This window comes from Euphorbia lathyris, chromosome 4, assembly GCF_963576675.1.
Source record: "Euphorbia lathyris chromosome 4, ddEupLath1.1, whole genome shotgun sequence".
NCBI lineage: Eukaryota > Viridiplantae > Streptophyta > Magnoliopsida > Malpighiales > Euphorbiaceae > Euphorbia > Euphorbia lathyris.
In genome coordinates this window covers 25505921-25517998 of record NC_088913.1, presented here as the reverse complement: position 1 = coordinate 25517998, position 12078 = coordinate 25505921, and the positions used below count along the sequence as shown (strand labels likewise).

The window sequence follows — 12078 nt, the reverse complement described above, 5'->3', positions numbered from 1 at the left end:
ATGAATGAACCAATCTGAGTATTCAAACATTTCTAAAAACTGACTGAAACTCAAGATACACTAGAACTAAATCCAGTTAGCCACACATCCTGAGTCTATTTCAAAACTAAAACATGGAAAGTTCAAAAACAGTTGCAACCCTTACGGGGGAGTAGTTTCCATATGAAAAATAATTCAATCATGGGGTAACTTATAACTGAGTTCCATAATTATGTATTTTGCCAATATCAAAATGGGGGAGTTTGTTGAAACACCTTTCCACAAGATTTTGATTTGACAAAATCATCCATGATTAAGAGGCAATTAAATTTAGATGCTTTGATTTAATTGTACTAATATGCTTGTTAAATATTGAGTGCAAAAAATATATAAAGTAAAGACAGGACAAAAGACAGCACAAACGAAGTTGAATAGAAAGGAACTCAGCATGACATAATAGAAGCTGAGTGGAGTTAAAATTCTGAAACAAAACGAAGCTGACTAAAGCTGAAGACTTCTTCAGGAGCGGTTAAACAAAATGGAGCTGGCCTTGAAGGAACTCAGCATGAACCGTGAACATTTGAAAAGAACAAACAAAGCTGAGTAACAGTCTGGACAACATGAAGGATTCGTTCAAAGACAAAGTCTGCAAATCTTCTGCACCAATAATTGGAACCTCGAAGACACCTAAAAGACTAATTCTGAGAGTCATGGGACGTTGGATTATTGGAAACAGACAGCTGGCACAAACAGACAAACCAGACGCTAGAAGACAAACCTGACGCCTGAAGAAAACAGAAATTAGGAATGGAGGTGCAGTCTGAAGCTTTCCAGAAATTGTTCCCCAAAAGAGCCGTTTTGATGTTAACGGTTAGGACAATTCAAAACGATCAAATCTACAGATTTCCCTCTATAAAAGGACAATCGAAAAACATGGATATGCACTGAAGCATCAAAAGAAAAATACAAGAGAGAAAGTTTCAAAAGCACTCAAATACAAAAAGAATCTTACACCAACGTTTCTATTCTATGTGTAAAAGCTAGATTGAGTTGTAATCATCTAAAGTGTTCTTTAGTTCAAAAAGGAACAAGTCTGTGATCAATAGGAATATTGAGAGTGTAAAGCTGAGTGCTTGGTTGTAAGCATTTCAGTGGTAGAGAAATCTAGGTGCTGGGTTGTAGCACTTGGTAGGAGTTGAGTAGACGAATAGAGGAAGGTACTCTTGCATATTCAACTGCCTTGTAATTGGTTTGTGCTCTACCTTTAAAGAGCTCAGTATTGGATTCAAAAAGCCCGGAGGACTCTGGGGACTGGACGTAGGCAGAGAGGCCGAACCAGGATAAGTGATACTGAGTAATCTCTAAACTCTCTCTTATAACTGCATGTGTTGTTTGCTTTATTTACTCAACATATAAATTGTCTAAGCTGATCCTGAGTAAGTAAGTGGTGCTGAGTTGGAAGCTGACCTCCAAGAGTGTCAATTCCTAACTATCAAGAAAACTACTTTGGTCAACATCTGACTGAAGTTGTTCTGTGATATATCTCACCAAGCTGACCAAAGGCTGAGTTAACAAACTCTCAAAAATAACTTCAGTCAGCCTAATTAAAACGCAAAAAGTTATATTAGTTCATAACCCCCCCCTTGGAACTAATTACTAGGGACCAACAAATAGGTGATGGCAGGAAAAGTGGCAGAACATAGAAATTAGCCCTGAAGTTATGTCAGACAGCATGTGGCAAGGCTGACACGTTGTGTGGCTAGAAAATGGGTGATACCATGATCGTTCATCGTGCAGACTTGGGCAGGATCCTTTATAACACACACGATGTGTGAATTTGCTAAAATCAGGCAGAGACTTAGACCAACCTTACATGACGTGTGGAAGATGTCACACATCGTGTGGTCTTCTTCCCTCAACTTCTTTACCCTTTTGGTTGCTCACACAACGTGTTTCTGTCTCCACACGCAGTGTGAGTCCTATTTTAGACTGTTGTCGGCTTGATCATGAAGATGCCCTCACCAATATCCTTCTTTAAAAGAGTTAGGCCCCAAGTCTTTCGTAGTATACTCCAGAGGCCCATCCGGCTTGCATGGGCTTAAGTCACATACGTTAAAGGAGGATGACATCTTACCTAACCAATTCGGAAGTGCGACATAATAGGCAGTTGCATTTACTCTTTTGATAATCTTCTGCAGACCATACTTCTTGGGTCGGAGTTTGCTATTTGGCGCATTTGTAAGGCACTCCTTACTTAAGTACACCATGACTTTATTCCCCACCTCAAACTGAACATCCCTTCGGCGCAAGTCGATCTTAGCCTTTAGCTTCTTATTCCGCTCTTCAAGCGTCTCTTTGACATCTTCATGCATTTGTTGATACTCAATAGCAAGCTTGTGAGCGAGTATGCTCATCTTATCGCCTTTTGGGATGTTTACAATAACAAGAGTGTGATTAGAGGTCTTTGTGTAAACCATCTCAAATGGTGACTTTCCCGTTCCCAAGTAGACGGCCCCATTATAAGCAAACTCAGCTTGAGCTAATGCCAAATCCCACATTCTCGGCTTATCTTGACACTTGCTCTTTAAGAGGTTTCCCAAGGTCCGGTTGGCCACTTCGGTTTGCCCGTTGATTTGGGGATGAGCGGTGGTACTAAATTTTAAAGCCATGTCGAATAAGGACCATAAAGTTCTCCAAAAATGACTCAAACAATTAGTATCCTGATCTGACACAATGCTCTTCGGAACCCCATATTGGCGTAGTACCTCCCAGAAGAAAAGCTTGGCAATGGTCGAGGCGTCGTTGATTTTCCAGCATGGAATGAAGTGTGTCATCTTAGAGAACCGGCCAACCACTATGAATATGGAGTCCATTCCCCTTTGTGTTCTTGGCAGTCCAACACAAAATCCATGGATAAACGGTATTCGACATGGGTAATGGCATGTGTAGTCCCGAGTTAGTAGCATGTCCCTTGGCAGTTTGGCACACATAGCACATTTTCACAAGGTATGTTACATCTATCCCCATCTTTGGCCAAAAATATCAGGAGCTCACCGCCTCATATGTCTTTTCCCATCTGAAGTGTCCCCCAAGACTTCCTCCGTTAAATCCTGAATCACCTTCTCCCGGATGGAGGTACATGGTAACCACAACTGATTTCCGTTCGTAAGATATTCATCTAGAATATGGTACTCCCCTTCGCCTATTAGACTCTTGCAATCCTCCTAAATATTCCTGAAATCATGGTCCTACCTTGTAATCCCCTTTCACATGATCAAAACAATCCACTTCAAGAGTTATCGTCTTGAGAAGTGCAACTCTCCGGCTTAGGGCGTCCGCCACTTTGTTTGTCCGACTTTGTGAATAAGTTTGTATGGAAACTTATCCACAAAGGCGAACCACCTTGCATGTATGGAGCTACATAGTTACTTTTGGCTCCCCAAATACTTCAAAGCTCGGTGGTCGGTGTAAAGCACGAACTCCTTACCCATAAGATAATGCTCTTATGTCTTCAATGCTCTCACGACGGTGTAAAACTCCTTGTCATATGTAGTCCATTTCTATCGTGACTCACATAATTTCTCACTAAAATAGGTCATCGACCTCTTTTCTTGCATGAGCACTCCACGAACCCTGAAACTACTAGCATCACATTCCACTTCGAAAAGCTTCTCAAAATCTGGAAAAGCAAATATCAGACTTGTACTTAACTTCTCCTTAATCAAATCAAAGCTACTCTCTTGCTCATTTTCCCATTTAAACTATCTTCCCTTCTTCAAACATTCAGTAAGAGGTGCCACTAAAGAGCTGAAGTTCCGGATGAAACTTCGATAGAAAGTCGCTAGCCTATGGAAGCTACGGATGTCCCCCACGTTCCGAGGTGTTGGTCAATCCTGAATGGCCCGAAACTTCTCCTCGTCGGCCCGAATATCGTCTCCACTCACAACATACCTAAGGAAGATTAAGCTCTCCATAACAAAATCACATTTCTTGGAGTTGGCATACAATTGGTGTTTCCTCAACAAATCTAGTACAATAAAACCCTTAAGTGTGCAACATGCTCTTTATAAATAAAAATATCATCGAAGTAGGCCATCATAAATTTATATTACTGATGTTAGGAGTTGTATTTAATATTTTGCACTGATTTGTAATACATGATCAGAAAAAAAATTACACATTCTCTCTCCATCTTTAATGATTATCGAGTTTTTTCCTTAGGGTCTGCTTAGATGGGGTTAGAGGAGGTTCATTAAAGGGGGGTTATTTTCCTCACCCTGCTTAGGAAGGAGTTTAAATGGAGGTTATTTTTCTAACCTTACTTGGTTAGAAGTTTAAGTTTAAATGAGGGTTAAATGGAGGTTCAAAAACCTTGAAATAACCTCAATTTCAGTCCCACCAAATTGGTGGGATCTGGAGGTTCTATAAATAATCTTCCCTCCCCTCCCTTTAATGAACCTTGTGAAACCTTCATCCAAGCAGACCCTTAGTTATATTAGACATGATTTAGTTTCGTCTTAATACGAATTTTCTTTATATATATAAGGAAACAATCCATAAATTAAATGATATAATTATATCTAAAGTTATCTACGGTTTAATCCAACAATACTGTTACCTAATTATAAGTAATTAGCTAAGGTTCCATAATAATTCTAACAAAGTGGGATCTCAAAAATCCAAAAAAAATCACATCAAAGCAACCAACTTTTCAAAATTTTATCATTATTAAACAGCCCATTTAAATAGGCGCCCACGTTTCTTAAAATAAAAATAAAAAAGAGGCACCACGCCATCTCTAAATCAACATCATTCACTTGTGACTCGTACATACTAGAAACTATATGTTATACAGAATTTATATAGTGAGAGAAAAATAAAATGCAAATTCAAAGCTTAGACTTAAAGAAAGAAACTAGGGTTAAGGTGCAAAAATACCCCTAACGTTTTGGGTCAGGAGCAATTTTACCCCTAACGTCTAAAATGGTGCAATTGTACCCCTAACGTTGGAAGCCAAGAGCAATTTTACCCCTAACATTAATAAATTAAGTCAATTTCAGAAATAATTCATCAAACTGTCTTTTCGGTCACGAATCTTGTCATCTACATTTCATACGTGTGTCATTTTATCAGTAACAAATCACAAACATACATTGGGATGTGAAAAAAATAAAAAAATAAAAAAATATATTGTCTTTTTGTACGAATTAGACAAAAAAAATTCAAAAAAATTCACCAAATTTATAAATATTAATCTCAAATTCTATTATTAAATTATAAAAAATATGAAGTCCTTTTTTTAGAACGAATTGTTATGCAATTGGTGCATAATAACGAACAAAAATACATGTGTTCTATAATAGTGTCTGAAATTGACCTAATTTATTAATGTTAGGGGTAAAATTGCTCTTGGCTTCCAACGTTAGGGGTAAAATTGCATCATTTTAGACGTTAAGGGTGAAATTGCTCCTGACCCAAAACGTTAGGGGTATTTTTGCACCTTAACCCAAGAAACTAAGTGGTGAGTGGGGTCAAGAAATTTAATGTTTTCTTTGTCCACTTCTAGAAAATCATTGATCCATTTTTCTTTTTCTGGTAAATAATCTTTAAATTTATACATAAGGAATTATTAGTATAAAATGACATATTTATCATTTTATCATTAATGCATATATTTATTTAATTTTTTTATATAATTTATTCGATTTCTCAGTTCTTGTTATGTCTTTCTAAATAAAAAAAATTATTCTATAGATGTTTTAATTCAATCCATATACAATAATTGATTTTTACCAAATATAACCATATTTAAATTGACTTTTTATGTTGAGAATAGATAAAATTAATTAGTAGATGTAATTAATATAAAAATAACGTTTTTTAATTAAAATTAATTACATTTTTTAATTTTTATACTTTAAATATTATGAAACCTATGGAGTAATTATTATAGATTTTGTTGAGTGAACAAAATCAACCGACAATTGATAACTGAACCAAAATTATAGTTTCATTCAGTTAAGATTTGAAATAGACTTAGTTTTATTATCGGTTTAACTGGAACCAAACCAAAATTTATATAAGCATATATATTCTCAAGTACAAATCCAAATAATTTAGTCCAGATTTATGAGATAAAATGATGAATGTTTTTTAAAATAAACAAATTTTATCCATGTATCTGTAAAATTTTGTTTTCCACTAATATACAGGTATAAAATAAACTAACAGTTTAAAATATGCTTTATATATATATATATATTTTTTTAGGAAAAGCCTAGAAATACGAGAAGACAGACTAACAAAAGGAGAAAACTCCAATTGAACCCAGATAGGGTTAAGAATTTTAAACATTAACTTGTGTGGTGTCACAGATCTTACTTTAATAATTTTTATTTGTTTGAATCTGTTTGTATATATGGCCCCTCATCTACAGACAACATCAATGTAGAAAAAAGAAAGGATGTACCCAGATTGCATTATAGATTATCAATTATTTTAAGGAAATTTAGGGTAAAATTGAAGGTAGTACATAAGAATGGTGATAAGGACAAGGAATAAATAAACTAAAGAAATTTTGTGATTTTATTTTATTAGAAAGGACAAAAAATTGTCCAACAAATATATAACAACTCCTAAAATCAACAAACTATTTAATTATTGTATCCTTTTCTTGATAAGTTTTGATAATGTTATTTATGGACTTTTGTCACATCAGAAAATTAGAAAAAGACTTCTAATACTTGCAAAGTTGAAAGTTGGAACACAAAACTTACACGTTTTACAATACAAATTTATCAATATTTTACCAAATTATAGAACTTATCAATCAACATGAACCAATGACCCCTAAAGTTCAGGGACAAAAAATAACTTACTCCAAATTGAATTTAAATTATCTAACTCAACCATTAAATTGATAGTATTTGACAAATAAACCTAGATTTTACAAATTTTAGGTATTAAAACTCATTATATCTGGCCTGGCCTGCCAATATTAGGGGTCATTGACCCTTAATTCATATGATAAGGACCAAGCCACATATGCATCTAGGGAAAGAAAAGTTTCCCTTTGACAATTCAGGATTTGACTAAAACCTTAACAAGAATAAAGTTTCCTTTCACATTACTGTTTAAGGAATTTTGCATTGTTTATGCTTTTAAAACATGAGGATCTATCACAAAGCAAATCCGAGAATGGGAAACCATCCATATATACCTTATTCCCCCATTTTCCACCTAGAAAAGGCATGGTTTATGCTGGATTCTACTCTCAACATAAAGAAGGAAGACAAATGGAAATGGTATATTCCTCCATTACAAATTGGAGGTTCATCATTCATCAAACTACTCAAGAGTCAATGACCAAAATTTATCAGAGAAAAAGCATAATCATTTATTTCAAGAATAAGACCACATTCACCTTCCATATATATATGTAAGCAAAAGTCTAGGAAGAAAAAATATGCCAGATTCTCCACTCAGTAGACTAAAATGCAACTAAAAGCATGCATCTCCAAATACTACTTGTTATCATAAGGTGGATACAATTTACAAACTGATCAAGTTTATAAACTGATTTATTACTCAAATTTACACACAGTTTGTCATTTATGATCATATTAACTTCCAAATTTACAGAATTTGTCATTGTAAGCTTTCAAATGCCTGCCATCTTCGAATTCGATAAGCCTCGATCGAATCATATCATATATATACTAAACAAAGAAACTATAAAAGGTTCTGCTGTTATCATCCTCCCCCAGACATTTTTTGTTTCGAAAACAGATTCCAGCATAATCCTAATTCTAATTTCAATAGAAGGGTTGTTTCCAGCAAGTAGTTGAAAATGTAGTGTCTCCCCTTTACTTGAAATCTCCTGGAGAAACTACAACTTCAAAGCTTTAACACAATTAAATGAAGAAAGTGTCCAAGTGTTGGCTATAAAGTGTGGTACTGAATGTGCTCATGCTCACCAATTCACCATCTCTTACCAACATTTTGATGCAAACCTTTCAAGCTTCAAATTGGAATCAACTGTACTTTGTTATATGCTCCTTCCTACTCCTAGGAAAGGTTTCCAATTTCCAAGATTATCATAATATCAACAATGACAAACTCATTTTCATTCTTGAACATTTGCAACTAATCAAAGATTATGTCTCTATTGAGCTTCATTTAGACACAAAATTAGAAAGAAGTATTACTTGTTCTGATGGCTACAATAAAAATTAAATCATACCAGAAAGAACACACACGGTTCAAAACAAGATAGAACAAAACTAATCAACTCATTTGATCTCAAGCGTTGTATACAAAAATAAAGAAAAAAAAGTAAATTCACATTACATCAAAGCACAAAAACTACTTGAATTAAAAGCATACCTATGTATTGATAATTATAATCATGATCATAGCAATTAGAGTTTAATTTACCATAATCACACTGAAGACTGTGTAGGCTTTGACTTACCCTCCTGGTTCTGATTCTGGTTCTGGTTTTGGTTCTGGTTCATAGCGCCACCGCCACCAACATGTCTCATTTCACCACTAACGGCAATCCCACCAACAGCCTGTGGATACGGATTACCTTGCTGCATTACACCTCCCTGCGCAGTGTAGTATACTTGTCTCCCAACTGCGTTATCATACGCCATTTGTGCATAAGCAGTTTCCGTCACCCCTCCACTCGGTCTCACCATTCCCATGGTTCCTGAAATTGGGGGTTGCTGTTGTTGCTGTTGTGGGACCATATTATACATCTGTTGTTCCCGGTAAACATCAGGTCCTCCCATCCGCTGCATGAAATACTGTTGTTGACCTGATTGGCCGGCGACCTGTCGCATTACCGGAGTGTGATAAACCGTTCCCGGAGTTGGACCAGGAAAAACATAAACCTGTTGTTGCTGCTGTTGTTCCTGGGGAACCTGTGCAGTAGTTACCGCCATAGGTGGTTGCTGGAATCCTCCGCCCTGCATCTGTTTTTCAGGCCAGTATCCGGCAGGAGCAGTCACAGTCGGAGGAACGGTGACCGGTAGATTCGGATTAAGAGCTTTATCCGGTAATTTCTGAACGTAATAATCGCCGGTATAACCGCCCATTAAATTGTCATCACTGGTCTTTCTATACATATTTTGTTGTTCCTGTTCTCTAATCTGCATCCGCTGCAGCTGAGTCTGTATACTAACCGGATCGGATCCCATGACCCGGTCATCATGGGCCACGCCGACATGCACGTCGGGTAAATCAGGCACTTTGACTGCCAGAGGAGTCAGATGAACACCTTTATTATCCAACCCGAACAAGAAATCAACATTATTCGCCGGTTTATTCGGATCAGCAACTGGATTAGGACCCGAATTCAAGGCATCAACGAAACGGTCTCGTTCCGATTTAGATCCTTCAGAACCGAAACTCGCCGCCGGCGAAGGATTGATCGGGAATAAGAAAAGCCGCATACGTGCAGGTTTAGCAGAAGCACGGAAAACACGATCATACTCATGCATCATATGTTCAAGATCATCATCATTGGTAACAGAAATCAAAGCATCGAGATCTTCACCAGGTAACTGATACTTAAAAGAAATATCAGCATCACCACAAAGAGAAGCAAGCTTACTGATCATAACAGAGAATTTAACATTCCGATCAACGGCGAGAATTTTAGTCTCACCGGCAATGTAAGAAAGCTGATTATCATGAGGACGAGGATGGATCTTACCGCCATAGCTACACATAAACTTAGCTTTGTAATTCTGCGAAGGAATCTGCGATTGGTCCTCCCATGGAGTAGGGTTTTCAAAATCGATTTCACGAGATCGCGGCGAGGATTCGCCGGATTCTGGATAGGAGTTACTATAAGAATAGTTCTCCATGGTGGGGAGGAGGGTGAGAGAGAGTGAGAGGGAGAGAAACGGAGCAGACTAATTAGATCTTTTATAAGATATTTTCCGTTGAGAGTTTGAGATTGGGGGTTAGTGGGTGGATGGAGAATTGGTGCTACCGGAGGAAATTGACAGGTGGCGGTAGGAGAAGAGAGGAGGACGGAGGGAGAGTAATACAGGGGGAGAGGGTTTAGCTGGAGAAATGGTGGGGTCGAAAGAGCATTGATTGAGAAGATGACTGGAGAAAGGGATAAGAGAGTGATGTGTGTTGACTGAGAGAGGGGAGGGACGGAGGGAGGGAGAAGGAGGGAGAAGGGGGACTTTAACAAGTATTATGCCGCCAGCTGTATATAAAAACACCTCATAATTATATATTCTAATTAGGAAAAATTTCAATTATTTTTTTGGTTACAAAGAATTGAAAAACAAAACACAGCAGATAGGAAAGAAAGAAGGCTACATCAGGTAGCGATTAAACGGGGGAGGCTGGTTCCCATAGCTTCATCTTGCAGCAGCTTCGACAGCTCGGGAGAGCACGGTGGAAAGTGGTGCAACCAATAGGAGCCTCAAAAGCCTTCGACGCAAGAAAGTCGGCACATCTATTATTCTCCCTGTAGATATGGTTAATAGAAATGTGATCAAACTTTGTCATGAAAATTTGTATAGTCTGAATCAGGGAGCGAGAAGGATGGTGTAACGGGCACAGACTCTTGAGGAAGTTCACCACTTCGGCACAATCAGACTCGACTTCCACATTCCTCGCCCCTAGATCAAAAGCTATGCGAAGCCCTGAGATTAAGCCCCATAACTCCGCTTCGAAGGAGCTTCCCTTCCCGATATTATACAGGAACCCGCCTATCCATTGGCCGTTGAGGTCTCTGAGAATACCCCCAACTGCAATCAAATTAGAATGTTCTCGGTGGGAACCATCAGTGTTAAGCTTCCAGACATTCTTAGGAGGCTTGGCCTAGCTGAGCCACTTTTCTTCTCGATGCACAGCAATATGATTAGGCGAAAGATTAGACCAGCAACGTTTATTTTCACCCACTCCTCGTCTAATGAAATCACCTTTGTTGTAAGGGATCACAAAATCAGGTTGGAAGAGAGGCTTGTTACGTCATTCCCATAAAATAGAGGCCGTAATAACAAACCAATCCCGCCAATTATCCAAGCCAAAAGAATCATCAGGTTTAGAGAGCATCTGCTCAAACCAATTCTCATCCGCTGGCGCAAAAAACTCCGACCAGCACCTGACCGGGATCACCTCCTTTCAAGCGTCTTTGCTGTCTTGGCAGTCTCTAAGAGCATGGCTGATATTTTCACTGCTCTCCTGGCATCTAAGACACATATCATCATCTGTAATGTGCCGCCTTCTACGTTCAGCTCCGGTAAGGATACGGTTATGCAAACAAAGAAGGGCAAAAAACCTAGTACGATTGGGAACCTTCATCTGCCAGAGGCGGGTGAAGATGGGCCTTACGAGACTCCCCCTCTCATTCTCAGTTAACAAAGTATATGCAGCTTCGCAAGAAAAGATACCATTCTTGGCCGTTCTCCAACGAGGCATATCTCCTATATCAGTGTCACGAGTAGAAATAATGGCATGGAGTCTCAAGAGTATATCCTCCTCGAAGTAGTGCTCAAGAATGTCCCACCTCCAACCATTCAACTCATCGAAGAGGTCAGCTACCTTGAGGTGTGAATGCGCATCCGTAATAGGATGAACGGTTTCCTCCCGTAAGACAAGATCATCCAGCCACCGATTGTCCCAGAAAGATGTTAATTTACCATTGCCGATACTCTATGAAAGCCCAGAGAGCACATCGTCAAAAATGGCGTGGATGCTACGCCAAAGATGTGAGCGGTTTCTGGCAATTTTAGACGGGCCACCAAAGATGATATCTTTTTTGTATTTCGAAGCTAACAACGAGACCCAATAAGACTCGGGCTCCTTCCAGACTCTCTAGAGGAGTTTCATCAAGAAAATTCGATTAGAATCGTACGCTTTGCGAATACCTATACCTCCATATTTCTTTGGTAAGCAAACTGCATCCCAATTCATAAGATGGACTTTGTTATCAGCGTCACCGCTGCCCCAGAGGAAGCGTCTATTCAGCTTATCAATCTTATCAAAGTTTCCACTTAGTAAGAGGTTTGTTTGCATGACGTGGTTGGGAACAGCAGAGGTCACAGACTGAATGAGAGTGGCTCAGCC

General features: G+C 38.3%; 1 protein-coding gene across 2 annotated transcripts; it reads right to left on the bottom strand.

Moving 5' to 3' along the window:
- Positions 1-7544: 7544 nt before the first annotated feature.
- LOC136226083 (uncharacterized) lies at positions 7545-10135 on the bottom strand. 2 transcript variants are annotated; one of them, XM_066014379.1, is made up of 2 exons: positions 8453-10135; positions 7545-8040 (listed from the first exon to the last, which is right to left on the bottom strand). In XM_066014379.1, the coding sequence occupies exons 1-2, from the start codon at positions 9852-9854 to the stop codon at positions 8027-8029; spliced, it is 1416 nt and encodes a 471-aa protein (XP_065870451.1). In that variant the 5' UTR covers positions 9855-10135; the 3' UTR covers positions 7545-8026. The 2 variants fall into 2 exon arrangements, with proteins under 2 accessions (XP_065870451.1, XP_065870450.1); XM_066014378.1 differs by having other exon boundaries at positions 7545-8046; positions 8453-10134.
- Positions 10136-12078: the final 1943 nt, after the last annotated feature.